Below are 24758 nucleotides of genomic sequence, written 5' to 3'. Positions count from 1 at the left end.
TCAGACTCTACACATAAAACCTCAGGAGTGGACATGGATGTCAGACATTTGTACCATCCTCCAAAACTTTGAGGACTCCACCAAGATGGTGAGCGGTGATGACGCCATAATTAGCGTCACCATCCCGCTTCTCTCTCTTCTGAAATGCTCTCTGCTCACAATTAAAGAGGATTGCATTGTAGGCCGAGATCGATGAGATGGAGCAAGGAACCATACTGGTTGATTACACACAGCCCAGCCTCATCTCATCCTAACGTGGATTGGGTGACAATGAGGAGGAGGAGGAGAACAGGAGCTAGTTTCCTGTGCTATAGACGGTACTACCTGAACAATTGTCATACCGTCTGTTCAGCGTGGATGGCTTGAGGACAGGGAGAAGGAAGAGGAGGAGGAGAGCATGGTCAGTCGTCCTCTTGGTGAGGACACGGAAGTCTTGCCTTTTTGCAGTCTGGTACACATGGCTGAGTTTATGTTATGCTACCTTTCCCGTGACCCTCACGTTGTCCAAATTTTGGGTGACAGTCATTACTGGTTGGTGACACTTCTAGACCCACACTACAAGGAGAACTTTCTGTCTCTTATTCCCTTGCAGGACAGGCCTAATAATATGGGGCAGTACGAGAAGGCCCTTGTTGCGGAATTATTTAAAAAATTCCCATCTGAAAACGCTGGCGCAGTTCTAGGACAGTTTTCTCAGACCCTCCCATCACACAGGCCCTGAGGCGCGGGGTATTCTCCCAAGGAAGGAAAAGTTTCGGAAGATGGCAGCGTAACATAAACTCAAATACAGTGTCATTTTTTTGGGAGGTCTAACTCTATTCCCATGCACCTCTGTCTTCACACCCAGACATGGGTATACGCTTCCTGATTTTGTCTATTTGCTTTTGTCCTCCTCCTTCTCTGCATCCTCATCCTCCACCACCATATCACCACCATATGTACCATATCAACGTCTCTTGCAAGGGGCATTGGAGTTCCTCCAAATTTTTGGCAGCCATTGCAGTCACTGCATACGCAATAACAGTATAGGAGACACACTCGTTAATAATGGGAACAACAAAGCATAGCCAACTGCTGGCCCTTTAAGAACAGTAAGGGCCACCTGATGGCCCTATAAAAATAGTCTTTGTGACTTTCAGAGTCCCTCCATCATAAATGAAACAGGATGTGTCTGATGATGTGTCACACACCACATGGCCAGATAAGGTTGTAAAATGTTAAAATGACATTTCCCGGTGAATGCATTTGTCTTGGTTGAAAACAATGCAAAAGTGCAAAAACGCTACGTGTGAACATAGTCCAAGTGTGGAGGAGCATTTTTGTTTTTGTATATTTATTTTGCCTTATATACAAGTCATTGCCCTGGAAAAGATGTTCCTTAACATATTTCCCAGGAAAATCCATATTGGTTTTGTTTTTGTATGTTTTATTGTGAGTCCGTAAAAGTGGCGTAATACCTCTGACAACGTTGTTGATAGAAGTGACCTGGGAGTCAGAAATGCTTCCATGGGTCTTCCCCATGCTGTTCCCATGTCATTTGAGCACTGTTCCCATCGATTTGGGCAATTTTTAGGCCCTCTGCAGACCGCCGGGGGGAGCCGCCGGAAAAATGCTTGAGTTTCCCATAGACTTACATTGGGATCGTTACTCGGTCCAAGCACCCGAGTATTCCAATTTGTTCGACCCGAGCAACGAGTACCCGAGCATTTTAGTGCTCGGTCATCACTACTAATTATTCAAGCAAATTTTGCATTCATAAAGTCAAATGGCTCTCCTTCACTTCTAAGCCCTGGCGTGCGCCCAAACAGTAGTTTTCCTCCACATATTGGGTATCAGTGTACTCAGGAGAAATTGCACAACAAATTGCATGGTGCAATTTCTCCTATTACCCTTATGAAAATGCAAAATTTGGGAATAAAAAACATTTTTATGGGAAAAATGTGATTTTTTTTTATTTTCACGGCTCAACGTTATAAACTTCTGTGAAGCACCTGGAGGTTCAAAGTGCTCACTACACATCTATACTAGTTCCCTGAGGGGTCTAGTTTCCAGAATGGTGTCACTTTTAGGGGTTTCCACTGTTTAGGCACATCAGTAGCTCTCCAAACGCGACATGGTCGCCTCTATTTATGCCAGCAAATTTTACATTCAAAAAGTCAAATTGCACTTGTTCCGTTCCGAGTCCTGCCGTGAACTCAAACAGTGGTTTTCCCCCACATATTGGGTATCGGTGTGCTCAGGAGAAATTGCACAACAAATTTTGTGGTAAATTTTCTCCTGTTACCCTTGTGAAAGTAAATGAAATTGAATCTAAAGTAAAAAAAATTGTGAAAAAAGTTAAAATGTTTATTTTTCCCTAGCACGTTCCATTAATTCCTGTGAAGCACCTGAATAGTTAATAAACTTTTTGAATGTGGTTTTGAGCACCTTGAGGGGTGAAGTTTTTAGAATGGTGTAATTTTGGGTATTTTCTGTCATATAGACCCCTCAAAGTCACTTCCAATGTGATGTGGTCCCTAAAAAAATGGTTTTGTAAATTTTGTTGAAAAATGAGAAATTGTTGTTCAACTTTTAACCCTTATAGCTCCCTAACAAAAAAAATTATGCTTCCAAAATTGTGCTGATGTAAAGTAGACCTGTGGGAAATGTTATTTATTAACTATATTGTGTGACATGGCTCTCTGATTTAAGGATATAAAAATTAAAAGTTTGAAAATTGCTAAATTTTCACCAAATTTCCGACTTTTTCACAAATAAACGTAAGTCATATCATATAAATTTTACCACAATCATGAAGTACAATATCACGAAAAAACTATCTCAGAATCACAAAGATCCGTTGAAGCGTTCCAGAGTAATTACCTCATAAAGTGACAGTGGTCAGAATTAAAAAAAATTGTCCTGGTCAGGAAGCTGAAAACAGGCTTTGGGGTGAAACGGTTAAACAATACATTATAGTTGTCTGATCCCGCCATTCACAGAGATAAAACAGTCTGAATTGAAACAACCAATCCTTTTATGCGACAGCTAGAACAAAAGCAATAAAAGTACTCTACTTCAGTAATAAACACGTGATACAAAATGGTTTATTTGATATGTACAAGAATTCGCCCAATAGGAACAAAAATATAAAACCCTTCAGTGCATTAAAAAAATATTTTTATGTCTAATATAAAAGTAATACTTGTAAGAATGGTTTACAGTGAACGATGCTGAGACCTCAACTAGTGGAAATTTCCTGAACTTGCCTAAATCAAGAATCTTTCATCTATAAGGGTTTTGGATGCCAAATTCCTCTGTCCTACAGCAGCACGAATGCGCCGGAAACACTGGGTAGACAAAAAAACAACATAAATACATAAAAGCAAAATAAATATTTAGTATTTTATAATTTTAGCAAAAAATAGACTTACTTCTTGTTGCAGATAGGTGATTATCCCAGCCAGAACAAAGTTTTGAGACATGATATCAACAACGCAGAAGACGAGAGTATCAAAGATGAGGAGTGTCGATTCATGACCGTAGAAGAGGACGTCACTGAAGGAGTGAGTCTCATCTAAGGAGGACAACAAAATGGTAAAGAAAAAGGAAAATGACATCTTTCGGTTGGTAACATGCCAAGAACAGTAATGTCGGTCTAGGGCAGTGCTGGCGAACCTATGGAACGCGTGCCAGACGGGGTACGCAGAGCCCTCCCTAAGGGCACGCGTGATGTCGCCTCAGCACTAGCGCTCCCGGCGGGTGAGGACTAGGAGCCCGCCGACGCCAGCCCCTACTTCAGCTAGATGTGAGTTCTCGGCCGCACATTTAGCTGAAGTGTATTGCAGCGCACGAACTTGCCAGGCCCGTGTGCCGCAATACATGCTGCTGGCCAATCAGAGGCCAACAGCTGACGTCAGCGTACATGTAACTGGGCGCATGGCAGTTATGTCATGCGCCCCCATTGCTTGGATTCTGAAGTCAGCTGCCGGCTTCAGAAGATGACGCAGAGCGGGAGAGGTGAGTAGGGGTGCTTATTATGTTTTTTTTTCTATGTGATGAACAGTGGTGCTGGTAGGATGGTGGTGCATATACACTGATGTGGCATATACCAGGATGGGGGCACATATATGACGCGCCCCTGGGCCTGTGTCGCGCTGCGTTGCGCACGCGGGAGCTTACCCGGAGCCGGATCTCTTGAGGGTTGTAGTCTCGTGGCGGTGATCCGGTCCGTGCCCAGGGAGTCAGACTAAGTGGCGCTGTATCAGCGGTAGATGATGGACGACTACGCCACCCGTTGAATGCAGCTATGGAGCTGCCGCTGCAGGGCAGACCGCTGAGGCCGGTGGAAGGATGGTGCAGCGTGGATGGTATAACCCCCAACGGGAGGGGTATGGCCTCAGGGCAGCCGACGTGGATGATGGGGGTAGCAGGAACCACTCAGAGACGATGCGGTGTAGTTCAGGGTCTTTACTGGTGACAAAGATAGACCCTCCCGGAGTACTGGCTAGCGGTTGGGGCCTGGTCAGTCCTTGAGCAGATGGGATCTCCCCTGGCCAGGCGGAGTTGTAGGCCTCCCAAACTAATGATACTCTTCTGGCTACCTTGCTAGAAGCGAGTATAAGTAGCCCACGTCCCTGAGTGTACCGTGTGGTGCTCACCCGTATGGCCGGTGACTCGGGGCCTTCTAGTAGCTTCCGCTCCACGACGGCGGTGCTGGTCCCATGCGTGTGACCGTGCCTTCGGGTTTCTTGGCCAGAGGACCTGAAATCCCCTGCCTGACGGATTCTGCTGCTGGGTAGGAGTTAGTCCCCACAGCCTCGGACTCCGGGTCCGGTGATAGCTTCTCAGTCAGGGCGAGCTCTGCAGCTGCCAGCCCCTGACTCTTTGTAACACTGCTCCCACAGAGCTCCTGTTGTTTCTTCCTATGCTGCTTCTCTTCTCTACTTCTGGCATGGCCCAGGAGCTGGGCCCAGCCGGAGCCACAGCTCCCTGTCAGCCCTCCTGGCTCAACTCTCCCTCTCAACTCTCTAACCCTGCCTCAGCCCCAGGTTTATACAGGGGAAGTTCTTCCCCTCCCAGGACTGGGCAGGAGGTGTGGCATGCATAGGATTCCTGACCAAGAGACCTCCCACCTGCTCTCAGACATAACATTGCTGTTACTGTGGAAACCAGACCCCTGGGGTGCCACATATACACTGATGGGGCATATACCAAGATCAGAGCGCATATACACTGATGGGGCATATACCAGGATGGGGGCGCATATACACTGATGGGGCATATACCAGGATGAGGGCGCATATACACTGATGGGGCATATACCAGGATGGGGGCGCATATACAATGATGGGGGGGCATATACCAGGATGGTGGCGCATATACACTTATAGGGAAAATACCAGGATGGAGGCTCATATACAATGTTACGGGATATACCAGGATGGGGGCAGCATATACACTGATGGGGCATATACCAGGATGAGGGCGCATATACACTGATGGGGCATATACCAGGATGGGGGCGCATATACAATGATGGGGGGGCATATACCAGGATGGTGGCGCATATACACTTATAGGGAAAATACCAGGATGGAGGCTCATATACAATGTTACGGGATATACCAGGATGGGGACAGCATATACACTGATGGGGGTATATCAGGATGGGGGAAGCATATACACTGATGGGGGATATATCAGGATGGGGGGCAGCATATACACTGATGGGGAATATACAAGGATGGGGGGGCATATACCAGGATGGGGGTGCATATACAAGGAAGGGGGATATACCAGGATTGGGAGAGCATATACAAGGATGGGAGGCACATTCATGGATTGGGGGAACATATACAAGGATTGGGAGCAACATACAGGTGCATTTCACTAAATTAGAATATCACCAAAAAGTTAATTTATGTCATTTCTTCAATACAAAAAGTGAAACTCATATTATATAGAGTCATTACAAACAGAGTGATCTATTTCAAGTGTTTATTTCTGTTAATGTTGATGATTATGGCTTACAGCCAATGAAAACACAAAAGTCATTATCTCAGTAAATTAAAATAATTAACAAAAAACACTTGCAAAGGCTTCCTAAGCGTTTAAAAATGTCCCTTAGTCTGTTTCAGTAGGCTCCACAATCATGGGGAAGACTGCTGACTTGACAGATGTCCAGAAGGCAGTCATTGACACACTCCACAAGGTCCCAGAGTTCCAGTTTTCATTTGGAAATCAAGATCTCAGAGTCTGGAGGAAGAGTGGAGAGGCCACAATCCAAGCTGCTTGAGGTCTAGTGTGAAGTTTCCACAATCAGTGATGGTTTGAGGAGCCATGTCATCTGCTGGTGTAGGTCCACTGTGTTTTATCAAGACCAAAGTCAGCGCAGCCGTCTACCAGGAAATTTTACAGCACTTCATGCTTCCCTGTGTCGACAAGCTTTTTGAAGATGGAAATGTCATTGTCCAGCAGGACTTGGCACCTGTCCACACTGCCAAAAGTACCAATACCTGGTTTACAAACAACAGTATCACTGTGCTTGATTGGCCAGCAAACTCGCCTGACCTTATTCCCATAGACAATCTATAGGGTATTGTCAAGAGGAAGATGAGCGACACCAGACCCAACAATGCAGACGAGCTGAAGGCTGCTATCAAAGCAACCTGGGCTTCCATAACACCTCAGCAGTGCCACAGGCTGATCGCCTCCATGCCACGCCGCAATGATGCAGTAATTGATGCAAAAGGAGCCCCGACCAAGTATTGAGTGCATTTACTGAACATACATTTCAGTAGGCCAACATTTCGGATTTTAAAATAATTTTTCAAGCTGTTGTTATTAAGTATTCTAATTTACTGAGATAATGACTTTTGTGTTTTCATTGGCTGTAAGCCATAATCATCAACATTAACAGAAATAAACACGTGAAATAGATCACTCCTTTTGTAATGACTCTATATAATATATGAGTTTCACTTTTTGTATTGAAGAACTGAAATAAATTAATTTTTGATGATATTCTAATTTAGTGAGATGCACCTGTATATACAAGGCTGGGGGCAGCATATATATACAATGATGGAGGGGCATATATTAGGATGGGGGCGAGCATATTCTTTATATCTGCAGCCTCATACCCCTGCTCCTGTCTGTGGCTGCTCTCTGCCCCTACCCCACCCACTCTCTGTAAGAGTTGTTTTTCCTAAACTAAAACCTCAGTATTCAGGTTAAAATGCCGTGTTGGCACTTGGCGATAAGTAAGTGGGTTTTGGGTTGCAGTTTGGGCACTCGGTCTCTAAAAGGTTCACCATCACTGGTCTAGGGTTTAGGCCACGGCCCCACTATCAGTATTCGGTCAGTATTTTTTCTCAGGAGTCGGAGCCAAAACCAGGTGAGGAACAATCAGAGAAAAGGTATAATAGAAACAAGTCACCAATTCTACATTTATCACCCCCTCCTGGTTTTGGCTCCCACTCCTGAGAAAAAATACTGACCAAATACTGATAGTGGGGCTGTGGCCTTATGTCAAGCATAGAACCTACTAGTACTCAACTGTGAGCAGATTCACATACAAGCTGACCACATAATAATCTGATGAAAGAGTGGAAGACAATGGCTTAATGGGAAGGACGAGCAAGTCTAGAAAAATATCCTCCTACCATCCATATAATTTTACCTGTCAGTCATATTAGTGCTATATCAACTGATGGAGGTATTACTATAATACTTAAAGCCATATCAGGTTCTATATAATGCTATCCACATACCGTCATAGTTCTCATATAACAGTATGAGTAAAAGTGAGCATATATACCATCCCTAGCGTCCATGACAATCTACAATCCATTTTGCCCATGTAACAGTGGTAACCACAGATTAGCAATAATCAGATGTCTATTAAGGCTCCCATACACATTAGATAGGGGACATGGTTCAGTCGACAGCTAACTGCCCTACAGCCATGAACACTCCTGTGTTCTCTATGAGAAGGTTGCTGCCAAACTCCACTGGCGGTGACTTATCTCTAGTGAGAACAAAAGGATCGGCCGATGGAAATCCAACAGACTGGATCCTTCTCTCCCTCGACATCATCTGTCAAGTTAGCGAGGGGCGGCATCACCTTGCTGTTCCCAGGAGGATGAGGCGCTGCACTTAGTAGTCTTTCTCCCCAGACTCATCCCATCTCTACTAATGTAGAATACTCAGTACCATTGTAAAAGATGCTTCTTTCCATTGGCTCCATGAACTCCATACTGAGGATTCGTTCCAGAAGAAGCTTGTCTTTCACAAAGTAATCCATGTCTTTAAAAGCCTGTAATAAGCCCAAGAAAGAGAAACAATCAGCTCTTCTTCAGTTTTGCCTACTTTAGACAATTATCATTTCTAATAACAAATTATGTATTGGTTATAAGACAGCAGAGATTTCTGACTCCCTCACAACTGGCCCATCCTGAAAATTAATGTTACTGCACTTTATTCATTATATATAGTACTAACAGGCTTATACTTACAATTAAAAGTTATCAACTATGCAAACAAATTGCAGATCAACAGGGGTGTGATCCTAAGAATGGGGCTCTGAAATGGCCCATGGAAATGGAGCAACATGCATGTCACGGCTCCATTTATTTTCTATGGGAAATACAGCGCTTAGCTATCTAAGGCAGTGCTATAGAGAAGGAGTAGTGGGAAGGCGTACATGCCTCTTAAATTTTAACATTGATCCTTTTATTCCTGGGAAAGAGAAGCTGCTGCCAGAGGAGTCCGGCAGTGACTTAAACCACTCTCTTCATTGGGAACATGTGAATGCTTGGTCAAATTGAGCATTTGTCTGATGGAGGGATAGCTGTCGGCCAAACAAGGTTTTGGGCTCCATGCTTTCACATCATATTTGATTATAAGGACTAGAATACTAATATTGGGAGTGTCACTATAAAACAGATATTCTGCATTAGACAAACCCTTCTTATATGTACCCTCTTTTGGGCATGTTGAGTTCCTCCATGAGAACTTCCATTTTTAACCAAATCCAAGAGTTGCATCAATCATGACCCATGGCTTTGGAGGACTGAAAAATCCAATAAAAGGGATTTTTTTGTATTTTCAGCAAGAGAGGTTAACCCCTGTCCCTTCCAAGAAAATAGTTTATTGTGGGGTCTTCCATGTGTGTTTTCTATAAACACTTGCTAGAAGTCAGAACTTGGAAGTCTGTCCAAGCCAGACAGCTACTTTAACAGCCATTGCAAATACTTGGGGTATTCCTATCATAAAAATATATGGCCTATCCATAGGATATTCCAAAAGTGCCTGATAGATATGGGTCGTATCTCTAGGAACCTTGATTATCATAAGAATGGTGGTCCTGTGAGCCTTCTTCGCAAATTCAGTCTGGATACTCTCCAAGGACGTCAATGGAGAGGTGGTTGGGGATGTCGAGTGGAGGTTGGTCCAAATTTTCCCAATAGGTAGGAGAATATCTAGTTTATCAACATCTCTGGCATCTTTTTATCCCCTCCCAATATAGCGCTCAGCATTAGTGTTGAGCGAGTATGTTCTATTAACCCTTTCGCGGAGTATGCTCGGGCCGAGCTCCACGTATTTATAGCTGCTCGGTGATGTGGTTGAATCGCTCCCGTGTGCATGATTTGCAACTGTTTGACAGCTTTATTACATGGGAGGAATGTCTATTTTTTACACATTCTCACATGTAATAAAACTGTCAAACAGTTGCAAATCATGCACACGGGAGCGATTTAACCATATCACCGAGCAGCTGTAAATACTCGGAGCTCGGCTCGAGCATACTCGGGCAGAACATACTCGCTCAACCCTACTCAGCATATTATATTGTTCTTGCTTGTACCCTCCCTTTTTTTTTAAGGATTGATATAATTTGAGAACTGGCATTTGGTATGCAAAGAGGTTACATATTTGCCTTGTTTTCTCAGGGGCAGTAATTAATTCAATAATTTTGGTACCCTTAATGAAGATTTTTAACACATAAAGATAAAAGGTAAATTTTAAAGTTTTTTTTTTCATACAGGTTTTGGTAGCATATCCTTACTGGAAATGTTTTTTGTTACCCATAACTTATATACACAAGAAAAATGTCCAGGCCCCTACAAAACTCAATGCATAACTATTAGGACAAAATACATACATGATCAATGAACGAACTCAGGAATTTATTCATGGTGTTATAGGCTTTTGTGCTTTGTTCTGAAACTGTTGTAAAACTCCGTAAAAAACGAGAGGGTCCATGACTCTGGAATTAAAAAAAAAAGACAAAAAAAAATAAAAAATGTTTTGTGGCAAATCCAGGCCTCGTTGCAGAAGGGTGTTATCATAACAACCTTTATAAAATTATCATGGATCCGATCAAACTGTGCCCTGGTCCGGCTGGAAATAGAAATCTGAAATGTCTGAATATCGGTGTTCGGCTGTAGCCCTCTTTGGCTGCACATATTCTCCTAAAATAGAGAAGTAAAAAAAAGTTTTTAATTAACTGATATTTGTTATTAAAACAATACTCACCCATTTAATCCCCGACCTTCCAGCAACGTATCCCCAACCTTACCGGCCGGTCTTCTGTATACCTGGCCTCAGGAGTCCCATGCTGTATACAGCTCAGGCCTGAGATCTACTGTAGCAGTCGCATGGGGTTTATGGGATGTCACCACTACAGACAAAGTAAGCAGAAGACCAGTGGAGAGGATTAGGGATGATAGACTGGAATGTTTTGGGATGAAATATGTGAGTTTATATTATTTACTTATTTTAGCTACGTTGCTGGCTGTGTGCACCTTTTTAATTAACTTAGAAGAACTTCATTTTTGCACTTTTTGTTTTTTTCTTCCCTTTTTTAAAAGTCGCAAAACTTATTTATTTTTTTGTCGACAGCCATTTAATGTCTATTTTTTTGTAAGGACAAGTTGTAGTTATAAATTACACTATATACTTTATCATACACGGTACTGAGAAATGGGAACAAAATCCGAGAAGGGATGAAATGTTGAAAAAAATGCAATTCTGCCAAAGTTTTTGGGCTTTTGTTTTTACAGTGTTCATTGCGCGATAAAAATGAGCTGTGTGAGCACTTGTTTTTTTGATGAAGCAAAATAAGGGTGATTAAAATCGTTACATATATTTTTATTCCCTATATCTTAAAGGGGTATTTCATAAAGTGATGGTATATCGTCAACATATACTATCAGTTTATCATCATGAGAATTTGACATCAGCGCTCAGAATGAAGGGGCCACGTTGCTGATTCAGTCCTGTTGCCCCTTCTCTTCACAACAGTTCCTTGGTCACCTAGATCATAGATGTCAAACTCTGGCCAGTGGGCCAAATCAGGCCCGCAAAGTGGTTTTATTTGGCCGAAACACCAGAACCACCACCCCTATATGGGGTCCATTATTCTACATGGAGGACTATGTGGGGCCATTATTCTGTATGGAGGACTATGTGGGGTCCATTATTCTGTATGGAGGACTATGTGGGGCCATTATTCTGTATGGAGGACTATGTGGGGCCATTATTCTGTATAGAGGACTATGTGGGGCCATTATTCTGTATGGAGGACTATATGGGGCCCATTATACTGTATTGAGGACTCTATGGGGCCCACTATACTGTATGGAGGACTATGTGGGGCCCATTATTCTGTATGGAAGACTATGTGGGGCCATTATTCTGTATGGAGGACTATATGGGGCCATTATTCTGTATGGGGGACAATGTGGGGCCCATTATTCTGTATGGAGGAATATGTGGGGCCCATTATACTGTATGGGGGACTATGTGGGGCCCATTATACTGTATAGAGGACTATGTGGGGCCCATTAAACTGTATGGAGGACTATGTGGGGACCATTATTCTGTATAGAGGACTATGTGGGGCCATTATTCTGTATGGAGGACTTTGTTGGGCCCATTACACTGTATACTGGTTGGCCTGCGACTTTGTCCAAGTTTTTCATTTCGGCCCGCTGTGTGTTTGAGTTTGACATCCCTGCTCTAGATGTAGCAGCCGGCTGTATTCAGTTGAATGAAGCTGAGAAGAAAGGTCCTAGGTTCCTTGGATCATGGGGGTCCCATAGATGGGATCCTCATCTGACATAAACACAAGATTGTTTAGATCCTGCATTGGTTCTTGATGGGAAGTGGGCAGGGCAGTAATCCGCCTCCTGGCCCCTGCGGTGGAGGCTTGCCTCCTTTTAGATAGGATCCTTTATTTCACTATTTTTTTATCACTGTAGCACAAAACAAAATAATCCAGCAAACTAACCGCTTCTCTCTTTAAATTCATATTCATCTCCTCCATGTTTGTGTCCGAGTGTCCGTGGATTGAGCGGCCGTGAATGTAGTAGCCATAGCATCTGTGGGACAGTATGAATACGGAGATCTGCAAAATTGAAACTTGTTTGGAGGTTAAGAAGTCTACAAGGTCAGATACATCCTTCACCTACAATTACAACATACCTTTAATTACAGTTGAATTTACAACTTTTGTGCAAAATAAACAAAAATAATTCTAGAATTCAGGAATGTATCTTGAGTGATTTTCTTCTCCTTTCCAAACATTTTAGGATAACGAAGGATAAAGGATATGAGCCAGGCGGAAGACCTCATTACTAACATTTCAAGTTATCCACTATGCACAGGATCGCGCTCGCCTTCCTTTGTGCTTGTCTGGTCGCCCCTTCATCCGATGGGGTATTATAGAGCCCTGTTCTCGGGATCAGAGAGGGTCCCGGGAATTTGTTCCCCACTAATTATCAAGTTATTACCTATCCTAATTACATTTTTTTTTTTTTTTGAAAACCAAATTACCTTGGCTACAATTTATTATGAAACAAAAAAATATGTGCTTTACACACCCTCCCTGGGTCTAACACAAAGTCATCAATGTTGTTCCTGGTGTCTGTTATTGTTTGCAGCGTTGACAAGTCATTGACAGCACTGCAGCCAATCAGTGAGCTCAGCATCAACTTAGGCAGAGCCGTTGAGCTCACTTATTGGTTGCAGTGCTTTCGATGTGACGTCAGCACTGTAGACAATAACAGACACAGGTCGCAGCGGTGAAGATGAACCGCTGGACCCAGTGAGGGTGTGGAAAGCATATGTTTGTTGTTTTTAAACAAACTTCAGCAGGGAGGAAAAGGTTTTCAGAAACCAGAAAACCCCTTTAACTTGTAATGTTGGGAACAGCCCTGTAAGCTGAATATAGACCAAGTGGAACAGTAACGTTAGTCTAAAGCCAGTGTCACACCTCTGTGAAGTATGATCTGTTCTTACCCCACCGCCGGGTCTCCTGACCTGAGTGAACTTCTCCATTGGCATATATGAAGCAGTTAGCCCAGATTGGAAGACTAAGCGGTCGTGCCCAGTCTTCCATTGCAAGAGAGGTCCATGTTCCATGGATATGTAAAACCAGCCTTACAATGGTTAATCACAACTGTTGTGTTATATACAGTGCCTTAGACACTACAGTCTTTCTTATGCCACCTGTGGCAGGTTTATTTTAGGACAACATTAGGTGCCACAATAATGGCGCATGCAATTACTAATTACAACTCCAGATGCCCACGTCCCCTTTGCTAGACACTTTTCAAAACTTTTTAATACGGCGTTCAAAGTTATTTTTCTCTGTCATGCTGAATCTGCAAGAGGACAAAAGATTATCATTGTGGACCTGTAAGCATCCTGCATGACAGGTTGGTGCTGGTTTGGGGGCCTAAATCTTGCTGACAGGTTCCCTGTAAACTAAAAGCAAATAAACCGCCATTAACTTCCTAAGTCAATTTTCGTTCATTTCCTTCTCTTCTTTAAAGAGCCATACATTTTTCCGTCACCTTAGACATAAGACGTTTTTTTTGCAATAAAACTTGAGGTCTTTAAAGACACCATTCACTTTGCAATGTAGCGAACTGAAAAAAGTGAACAACAAAAAAAAATTCACTGTGTAGTCAATTGGTGAAAACAAAATTGCAATTCCACAATTGTTTTTTGTTTTTATGGTGTTCATTGTGTTGTAAAAATTACCTGGCAACACGAGTCTTCGGGTCAGTAAGATAACCATCAGTCTGCAACTTACAAACCTCCTCCTGATGTACGACTCATAGTTACCAACGTCAGATGTTAAAAAAAACACCTAAGGCTCACCTCACCGCTGACCTCTCCGTAAGCCATCTAGTCTTCTTCTTTCCGCTGTTACAGGCCACATCTCCGGCCTCCTCACTATAGGCCTGGCCGGAGCTCACTGCTCGTCATACGGTCACATCGTATCACAACCTTATGACGTGCAGTAAGTTACGGCATTTATGCAACTGGAATCCTGGCATGTAGTGAAGAGGCCAGAGACTGGGCACACCCGAAGACAGAAAGATAAGGACCGGATGAAGAGTTGAGTATTAAAAAAAAAAAACAAATCCTCATTTCTCCGTCCCTCTTCTTTCCCTGTCACGCACTGCATCTCCAAGACTTGCAGCCGCGTCCAAGCCCTAAAGGTCAATGTCCGTCATAAGGATGGAGAAGTATTGGTAAAAGTACAAAAAACTCATCTCTCCAGCCGCCCCGTGGCTTGTCATTTGGTCCTCCTTCCGCCATCACACGCCGCAGTTCCAAGACACGTAGCCGCATCCAGGCCCCGAAGATCACGGAGTGTCGTAAGGTTGTTGACGCGGCTGTTATTCCTGGCTTATAGTGAATAAGCTAAAATATGTGGCAGCCTGACGACGGAAAGAAAAAGACCGTATGGAGGGCGGCGGGGCAGCAGGAGCGGTCCCTGATGTGAGTTATTTTTTTTCCCTCATTCGGGAGGAGGCAATGGGAATGCGTAAACAGAAAATTACCCATTATTTAAATCAGGCGAGATGTGTTTTTTAAAACATTTTGGTATTTGTTTTAAATAATTTGGCATAACATGATCTGTATTAAAAAATGTAGAAATCTTGTAATTTTCACATGGGCAACCGGAGCTAGTCTAGGCTCGTACTTCCTGTTCTGCTAGGAAATTCACATGTAAATCAGCAGCAAAAGACTGACTTTGATCCAATGTTCTGTATTGAAGCATCTAATGAGCGTGTGCAAAGATCATTGTGAGGGGGGAGAAGCAGGGTCGGCTGTGACATCGCCTACTGTGATTGGTGGATCCTGTGTTATCAGCTGTGTATACAGGTGTTACATGTCATTGTAATCATGTCTCTGCTGATAAGGAGCCAGCTGAAAATTCTTCCTGGAAAAGACAGGAAGTATGAATCTAACAAATCTCCAGTGGCTGGTGTGAAGATGGCAAGATTTAATTTTTTTTAATACAGATCGTTATATAAAAGAAAGAACAAAAAAAACAACATATCACAATTTTTTTTTTAAATACATGTAACACAAAAATATGATTTAAGCAAAATGTAATTTTCTAATAATAAATTCCCTTTAAGTGCTGCAATTACAGGCCAGTGCTGGCTTTATAACACAGCCGGCATTGGACCTGTGTGGAGAAAGCTCCATACACGGATCCATGACAGATATATGTGTTATAGAGAGGAAAAAGATTAAGAAAACATATATTATCAAGTAAAACGCTATTTATGGCATTTTCAGAACTTTACATTTGGTGCAGCATGCTATCCAATGTACACAATTGATCACCATATGGTATATATCTGTATGGTGGAAACTCATTGTATTAAAAAGTCATGGTGATTGTGTCATGATTCCACCACTCACGGTGTCCTAAGGATGCTGTGGGTGACAGCTCAGCCGCCCTAAAGGATCAGGGGTGTGCTGAGCTTTCGGGATTGTGAGTGACAGCTCAGCCGCCCAAACTGAGGCAGGGGCGTGCTGAGCCGTCAGAATTGTGAATGACAGCTCAGCGGTCCAATTTGCCAGGCCTGTGTGGTTTCCTCAAGGTGTCGCCAGTTCTGGGTGATTACCTGGCTTTTTAACTGACTGGCAATGATTAGAGCCTTGCCAGTTGGAGCTTAGCTCAAGTGGTGTGTGTTTGCTCTGTGCTCTGAGTTATTATATTCTGATCTTTGTTGCCCAACCTTGGATTTACCTTTGACTATCCGCTTGCCTAGCTCCTTTACCTTGATCCGCTACCTTCTTGGAATTTTAACCCCGGACTGTGACCTGACTACACCTTTGTCTCGCCCCTCTGTTTATGATGTACCCGCCTGGCTTATGACCTTGGACTCCATGACTTTCCCTGACTCACGGCTTGTCCATGAGAAGTGACTCAGTGTCACAGATTGCACCTTTCAAGATAGTTCTTAAAAAAAAGTACATTATAGTAATGTATGGGGCATACATTGAATGTAAATCATAACTATGATGTGAGCTGAGTCTAATTTTAAGACATATCCAGAGACCCAATCCAAAAAATCCATGGAAATGTTCACTAAGAGCAATTTACACACCTCTACTGTTAATACTTCTAAATTGAAAAGCAGAAAAGGGGAGAATCAGAATTTCTGATAAATTACTGAATACTGCAGATGTAGGCATGAAAGTAATATATTACTTAGACTCCAGTAACTTACATTACTCATGGAGCACAAATCTACAAACTGTCGGATTTTATCTTCCACAAATCGCTCATAAATTCCAGAGTGGAAGAGAATCTGAAAATATAAAATAGTTTAATGTATGAAGCAGAAATGTCTTATTTTCTAAGGTAAAAAGATAATTTAGAATGAGCTCATACCTGTAAACCACCAATCGCAAGCCACAAGGCGGTAGTCACACCGTATCTCAGAATACGGCTCCATGGGGCTACATAATCCTGTACGTCTCTGGACAGACTGGAAGAAGAGTCACGCAATGCGAGGTTTTCAAAGCCAACAATCTGAAAAGCATCAGGTGATTATATAGCTATTACTATACACATACTTTGCCCTTTTAGTGCTGATCATTGTCTAGTGTAGGTCGCAGTAGTGGTTGCTTTATAAAGGAATGATGTCGCAAATATTCTCTATGCTTATGAGGACCAATCACCTCCAGAACAACAATATGATGTAGAAGATCAAAACATAAAAATGTTCTCCAAAATATATAATCAGGAAAACTAAAAAAAAAAATAATGTCAAATTTATTGACAACAGCTCTGGCCCTACAAGAAAGAGAGGCTGAAATTGGGACTCTCCGCTGTCTCACTATTTGACAGTAGTGTGAGACTTCCTGCTTCTCAGCTGGGAGATGCCGCTGTGTGGGGAAAGATGGGGCGTGTGCAGCATGCAAACACAGGAGAGATCCTGTCATCTTCATACACAGGCAAGGTGCTGTTATATTCATAATAGATGTAGTTTGATAAGAGATGGAAGATGAATTCCTGTGTGTTATGGAACAGCAGGAATAAATACAGAGAAGAAAGGAGCCACATCAAATGATAAGCACACCTACCAGTTAATAGAATTAATTTTACAAATCTTAATTCCAAAACAAATCGACATTCAATTAAAAAAACATTTAAAAAACAATTTGAATATAGACTTTGTAAAAAAAATCCTTACACCGATCGCTCAGCTCTCTGAGTGGGGCCAAAGAGAAAAGAAGGGGCAGAACACTCAGTTGAGCACTTATGCCCCTTTATGTTAGAGATTCGGGAATATTTCAGCATTTGTACTCCCACAGATTGAAACTTCTGAGGTGCCATAATGTCAAAACAATAGGTACCATTTAATATATGTAAGAGAAGATTATGCAGTTTTTACTAGAATTGATTATTAGGGGTCACCATTCTCGTGACTGCACTGATAACTATAAAAAATCAGTGGTCAAACATGCATGTTTATGGGGGGTACACAGGAAGGACAAGTATGTATCCATGAGACATGTATGTAGTTTCGTAATTCCATATACTATAGTAATGTATATCTATACTATAACTACAGTTTATTCCTGGGGTTTGGGCCAGGTCCCCCTTTTGTAGGTTCTTTATAAGGGGACCACAATATACTGTATATACACATACCTTAAGACAGAAGAGGACAGCAAGAACTTGAAAGAGAGGATTGGTCTTGCGCACAGTCTGGATTTCATTCCACTCATTCGCTATGAAGTACGTCCTCCAGATACTCACTGGAGATGCGCCACTTTTTCCACCACCTGCTAAGATATTGAAAAATAAAACCAGGTCCATCATACAGCAAATCTTAGCATTTACCAACCTTCCCACATTGTACCATGCTTTTACCTAAAGGAAAACGGAAAGAAATGATCTGGAGTATAAGTTGGTATACATACAACGTGTAGGAGCACGTTCACACAGGCCATTAAACAGACAAAATCTAAGATAGAAACAAAATGAACATATACCCTGCTGTAAGTAAGTAAAAAGAAAGTGAATATGAATAACATAGGGTACTCAGTTAGCACTGTTTTCGATCAAAAAAAGTATACAAGCCATCCCATCAGTAACAATGTGTACCCAGTCGGGACAGTTCTAACTAGTGTTGAGCCACCCCCGTAGTGTTCGGGTTCGGGTTCGGTTCGGTTCGTCGAACACCGGGATGTTCGAGGAACTGTTCGTCGAACTGTTTGTCGAACACCTTAGAACACCGTCGAACACCGTTAAAACCAATGGCAGGCAAACAAAAACACATAGAAACACATAGAAAACACCTTCAAAGGTGTCCAAAAGCTGACAAACTGCTCAGAAGACGCTTTCTTTAAAAAAGCCGGCCGGCAATTCAGCAGCGGCATACACCGGTACCCGACAATTTAGACAAGAAGGAATAGAGCCTCACACATAGATTAGATAGATAGAAACATGTCAGTCACATATATATGAAGTACAGTGACAGTGTTGCTTACTGTACTTGTCATTTAGTGTAAAGGATTTATTAAAAAATATAATAGTGTTTTCATGCACCGTCTCTTTAAAAAAGCCGGCCGGCAATTCAGCAGCGGTACCCGACAATTTAGAACAGACAGAATAGAGCTTCACACATAGATTAGATAGATAGAAACATGTCAGTCACATATATATAAAGTACAGTGATAGTGTTGGTTACTGTACTTGTCATTTAGTATTAAAATAAAGGATTTATTATTAAAAAAAATTGGCGTGGGGTTCCCCTTAATTTTAGTCTCTAGCGGAGGTTAAGCAGACAGCTGGGGCAGATGTTTGAAGCCTGGGAAGGGGGTAATACCCACGGAGCTTCCCAGGCTACTAATATGAGCCCCCAGCTGAATACATAGCCTTTACTAGCTATTAAAATGGGGGACCCCCCCAAAAAAATGACGTGGGGTCCCCCCTAATTTAATAGCTAGCAAAGGCTAGGCAGACAGCTGGGGGCTGATATTAATAGCCCAGGAAGGGAGCCATGAATATTGGCCCCCTCCCAGGCTAGAAACACCAGCCGTCAGCCGCCCCAGAAATGGCGCATTCATAGGATGCGCCAATTCTGGCACTTAGCCTCGCTCTTCCACGCTGCCCTGTAGCGGTGGCAGGGGGTAATAGGGCTGGGGTTGATGTCAGCTTATAATGCCAGCTGACATCAAGCCCAGGTTAGTAATGGAGAGGCGTCTATAAGACACCCCCATTACTAACCCCATAGTCAAAGTTAAAAGAAAACACAAACACCCAGAATAAAGTCCTTTAATTGAAATAAAGACACAATCCTTTATTGTTCTAAATTAAACCATACTTACCATCACGCCCATTCCAGCTGAAGCCAACGATCTCCTGCAATAAAAGAAAAATAATAAAGCAACATCATCCTTACCTTTCCATGGTTCCCACGACAGCTTCAGCTCTGCTACATCGAGATGACAGGCTGGACCGCAGCAGAACGCTGCCATCCAGCCTGTCATCCCGCAGACACTGAGAAGCGCAGGCATGCTTGCGCTCTGCAGTGTCTGGCTGTGACGGCATAAAGATGAGACGAGTTCATGTCCAATGAACTCGGCGCACCTCATGCACGTCACTGACAGCGTGGGAAAATTCTCACGCTGAAGCGCTGAGTGCAGGAGAATTTTCCCACGCTGTCAGTGACGTGCATAAGGTGAGCTCATGTCCAATGAACTCAGCTCACCTCCTGCACGTCACTGACAGCGTGGGAGAATTCTCCTGCACTCAGCGCTTCAGTGTGAGAATTCTCCCACGCTGAAGCGCTGAGTGCAGGAGAATTTTCCCACGCTGTCAGTGACGTGCATGAGGTGAGCCGAGTTCATTGGACATTAACTCGGCTCATCTGGATGCCCTCACAGAGAGACACTGTGGAGTGCAAGCAAGCCTGCGCTTCTCAGTGTCTGCGGGATGACAGGCTGGATGGCAGCGTTCTGCTGCGGTCCAGCCTGTCATCTCGATGTAGCAGAGCTGAAGCTGTCATGGGAACCATGGAAAGGTAAGGATGATGTTGCTTTATTATTTTTCTTTTATTTCAGGAGATCGTTGGCTTCAGCTGGAATGGGCGTGACGGTAAGTATGGTTTAATTTAGAACAATAAAGAATTGTGTGTTTATTTCAATTAAAGGACTTTTTTCTGGGTGTTGTGTTTTTTTTAAATACTTTACTAGAAATTCATGGTGGTCATGTCTAATATTGGCGTGACCCCATGAATTTTGGGCTTAGGGCCAGCTGATAATGCCAAGCTGGCCTTAACCCCTTTATTACCCAGTGAGCCACCGCATCAGGGCCCTGGATGAGTTGGGTACAGCGCCAGAAGATGGCGCTTCTATGAACGCGCCATTTTCCGGGGTGGCTGCGGACTGCAATTTGCAGCGGGGGGGCCCAGAAAGCTTGGGCCTCCCTGCGCTGCGGATTCCAGCCCCCAGCTGCATAGTTGTACCTGGCTGGACACAAAAACAGGGCGAAGCCCCACGTCAATTTTCTTTAAATTATTTCATGAAATAATTAAGAAAAAAAGGGCTTCCCTATATTGTTGTGTCCGGCCAGGTACAAATAGGCAGCTGGTGGTTGGGGGCAGCCCGTTCCTGCCTGCTGCACCTGACTGGACACAAATATAGTGCGAAGCCCCACGTCAATTTTTTTTTAATTATTTCATGAATTTCCTGAAATAATTAAAAAAAATTGAAGTGGGGCTTCGCACTATATTTGTGTCCAGCCAGGTACAGCAGGCAGGAACGGGCTGCCCCCAACCACCAGCTGACTATTTGTACCTGGCCGGACACAACAATATAGGGAAGGCCTTTTTTTCTTAATTATTTCATGAATTTCATGAAATAATTAAAAAAAAAATACGTGGGGCTTCGCCCTATTTTTGTGTCCAGCCAGGTACAACTAGGCAGCCGGGGGCTGGAATCTGCAGCGCAGGGAGGCCCAAGCTTTCTGGGCCCCCCCCCCCCCCCCCGCTGCAAATTGCAGTCCGCAGCCACCCCGGAAAATGGCGCGTTCATAGAAGCGCCATCTTCTGGCGCTGTACCCAACTCATCCAGGGCCCTGGTGCGGTGGCTCACTGGGTAATAAAGGGGTTAGGGCCAGCTTGGTATTATCAGCTGGCCCCAAGCCCAAAATTCATGGGGTCACGCCAGTATTAGACGTGACCGCCATGAATTTCTAGTAAAGTATTTAAAAAAAACACAACACCCAGAATAAAGTCCTTTAATTGAAATAAACACACAATTCTTTATTGTTCTAAATTAAACCATACTTACCATCACACCCATTCCAGCTGAAGCCAACGATCTCCTGCAATAAAAGAAAAATAATAAACCAACCTCATCCTTACCTTTCCATGGTTCCCACGACAGCTTCAGCTCTGCTACATCGAGATGACAGGCTGGACCGCAGCAGAACGCCGCCATCCAGCCTGTCATCCCGCAGACACTGAGAAGCGCAGGCATGCTTGTGCTCCTCAGTGTCTCTCTGTGACGGCATAAAGATGAGCCGAGGTCATGTCCAATGAACTCGGCTCACCTCATGCACGTCACTGACAGCGTGGGAAAATTTTCCTGCACTCAGCGCTTCAGCGTGAGAATTCTCCCACGCTGTAAGTGACGTGCATGAGGTGAGCCGAGTTCATTGGACATGACCTCGGCTCATCTTTATGCCGTCACAGAGAGACAATGTGGAGCGCAAGCATGCCTGCTCTTCTCAGTGTCTGTGGGATGACAGGCTGGATGGCAGCGTTCTGCTGCGGTCCAGCCTGTCATCTCGATGTAGCAGAGCTGAAGCTGTCGTGGGAACCATGGAAAGGTAAGGATGAGGTTGCTTTATTATTTTATTTTTATTACAGGAGATCGTTGGCTTCAGCTGGAATGGGCGTGACGGTAAGTATGGTTTAATTTAGAACAATAAAGAATTGTGTGTTTATTTCAATTAAAGGACTTTATTCTGGGTGTTTGTGTTTTTTTTAACTTTGACTATGGGGTTAGTAATGGGGGTGTCTTATAGACGCCTCTCCATTACTAACCTGGGCTTGATGTCAGCTGGCATTATAAGCTGACATCAACCCCAGCCCTATTACCCCCTGCCACCGCTACAGGGCAGTGGGAAGAGCGAGGCTAAGTGCCAGAATTGGCGCATCCTATGAATGCGCCATTTCTGGGGCGGCTGACGGCTGGTGTTTCTAGCCTGGGAGGGGGCCAATATTCATGGCTCCCTTCCTGGGCTATTAATATCAGCCCCCAGCTGTCTGCCTAGCCTTTGCTAGCTATTAAATTAGGGGGGACCCCACGTCATTTTTTTGGGGGGCTCCCCCATTTTAATAGCTAGTAAAGGCTATGTATTCAGCTGGGGGCTGATATTAGTAGCCTGGGAAGCTCCATGGGTATTACCCCCTTCCCAGGCTTCAAACATCTGCCCCAGCTGTCTGCTTAACCTCCGCTAGAGCCTAAAATTAAGGGGAACCCCACGCCAATTTTTTTAATAATAAATCCTTTATTTTAATACTAAATGACAAGTACAGTAACCAACACTATCACTGTACTTCATATATATGTGACTGACATGTTTCTATCTATCTAATCTATGTGTGATGCTCTATTCTGTCTGTTATAAATTGTCGGGTACAGATGCTGAATTGCCGGCCGGCTTTTTTAAAGAGACGGTGCATGAAAACACTATTATTTTTTTTGATAAATCCTTTACGCTAAATGACAAGTACAGTAATCAACACTGTCACTGTACTTCATATATATGTGACTGACATGTTTCTATCTATCTAATCTATGTGTGATTCTCTATTCCTTCTATTCTAAATTGTCGGGTACCGCTGCTGAATTGCCGGCCGGCTTTTTTAAAGAGACGGTGCATGAAAACACTATTATTTTTTTTGATAAATCCTTTACGCTAAATGACAAGTACAGTAAGCAGCACTTTCACTGTACTTCGTATATATGTGGCTGACATGTTTATATCTATCTAATCTATGTGGGAAGCTCTATTCTTTCGGTTCTAAATTGTCAGGTACCGGTGTATGCCGCTGCTGAATTGCCGGCTTTTCGTGTTTCACTGTGAGCACAGTTCCCATCGATTTGGGCAATCACTGTAATGCCACAACCACCATGGCTGTGGCATTACAGTGAGTGGCAGACAATCCCTGCATGATTGGTGCTCTAAATAGCACCAGACATGCAGGACACGCTTTTGGTGCACGAACAGTTATCGAACATAACCTCGAACAGCCGAATTTTTTGCAAATCGTTCGGGTTCGTCGAACAACTCGAACACCGCCCAAAACAGCTCGAATTTGAGATTGGCGAACAGTTCTAGTCGAACACCGCTCATCTCTAGTTCTAACCTCTAGTATTAAAATCTTACCATGTGTCAAAAATGACCTCAATATGAATAAGGGCCGAGCAGGATCACAGGCTAGGAAATAACTTACTGAACCCCCACAATCAAAAGACCAGGGGAAAAGAGTCCCGAATATTTATATAGTGGCCGTCAAGCTGCTCTAATCAAGGTCTAAAGCCCCCACACACATGAGATATCTGTTGGTTGAACAACTGTTCTCGCCCGACTCCTCCATACACAGGAATACTCTTCCGATCGCTCCTGTGCTTTCTATAAGGCAACTGCTGCCAGACTCCTCTAGCAGCTGCTTCAGCAGGCCGGACCCCTCTCTCCCTGACATTATCTATTGAGGAAGAGTCAGGAGGCCCCCATACACATTAGACTGCCAGCCGATCCCGCTGATATCAGCAGGTTTGAAGAATTAAGCCTAATGTGTATGGGGGTCTTAAGGCACCAACGGAGATAGCTGAGTACAGCGCTATTTGGTTTATGCCAGAAAATCATAATTTCGATCTCTTCAAAGTCCATGGTACTTACCTTCAGATTTTAATGGTTTAGTTTTTGGTCGCTCCCAGTCAATGAAGAAAATATGGATGGAAAGTTGTGAGATGAGGGTGTGCAGGAACTGTAGACCCTGAACAAAAAGAGCGCAGGGTGAAACGGCAATAAAGAAATCAAGGCACCTAAGTGACAAGCAAAGTGAATGTAATATAACTGATATACAGCTGAACAGATCTTACAGATGTTATCTTCATTGCTTTATAGGTTCAGCAGCTTTTCCAGATGAGCGACTGTGCCTGGTACTGCAGCTCACGTGCCAAGTCCTACTTAATGAATGAGAAGAGCTGCAGTACTAGGCACAGTCATCTGTATGGACAAGCAACTGACCCTGTCTAGAAAATGATGAGGAGCACTGCGGCATCCCCATCTTTCTGGTGTAATGGAGGTCAGACCCATAGTAATCAAGGGATCGCCACCAATTTCCAAAATGAAGGGGCAAAAGGACTTGGTCATATTGCAAACAGCTTCATAAACTTTTTATTGAGCTCGTCCTCAGTCTCGGAGA

At 43.5% G+C, this 24758-nt stretch overlaps 1 protein-coding gene across 5 annotated transcripts in view; it reads right to left on the bottom strand.

Moving 5' to 3' along the window:
• Positions 1-3005: 3005 nt before the first annotated feature.
• TMEM67 (transmembrane protein 67) overlaps positions 3006-24758 on the bottom strand; it is a 92316-nt gene continuing 70563 nt past the window's right edge. For 2 of the 5 annotated variants that reach the window (XM_073679596.1, XM_073679595.1), the window contains 10 exons: positions 24230-24326; positions 17963-18099; positions 16697-16837; positions 16533-16613; positions 12278-12394; positions 10341-10457; positions 10148-10252; positions 8197-8299; positions 3414-3556; positions 3006-3329 (listed from right to left, as the gene is read on the bottom strand). In XM_073679596.1, coding sequence (XP_073535697.1) covers positions 3249-3329; positions 3414-3556; positions 8197-8299; positions 10148-10252; positions 10341-10457; positions 12278-12394; positions 16533-16613; positions 16697-16837; positions 17963-18099; positions 24230-24326 — 1122 coding nt within the window. In that variant the 3' untranslated portion in view covers positions 3006-3248. The remainder of the gene's footprint in view (positions 3330-3413; positions 3557-8196; positions 8300-10147; positions 10253-10340; positions 10458-12277; positions 12395-16532; positions 16614-16696; positions 16838-17962; positions 18100-24229; positions 24327-24758) is intronic. The other 3 variants (XM_073679592.1, XM_073679593.1, XM_073679591.1) reach the window with 3 other exon arrangements.

Source organism: Phyllobates terribilis, unplaced genomic scaffold (genome assembly GCF_046119375.1).
Source record: "Phyllobates terribilis strain yellow unplaced genomic scaffold, ASM4611937v1 Scaffold_4__5_contigs__length_816908805, whole genome shotgun sequence".
Taxonomy (NCBI): domain Eukaryota; kingdom Metazoa; phylum Chordata; class Amphibia; order Anura; family Dendrobatidae; genus Phyllobates; species Phyllobates terribilis.
The sequence above is the reverse complement of the archived record's forward strand: the minus strand, read 5'-3'. Positions and strand labels throughout refer to the sequence as shown.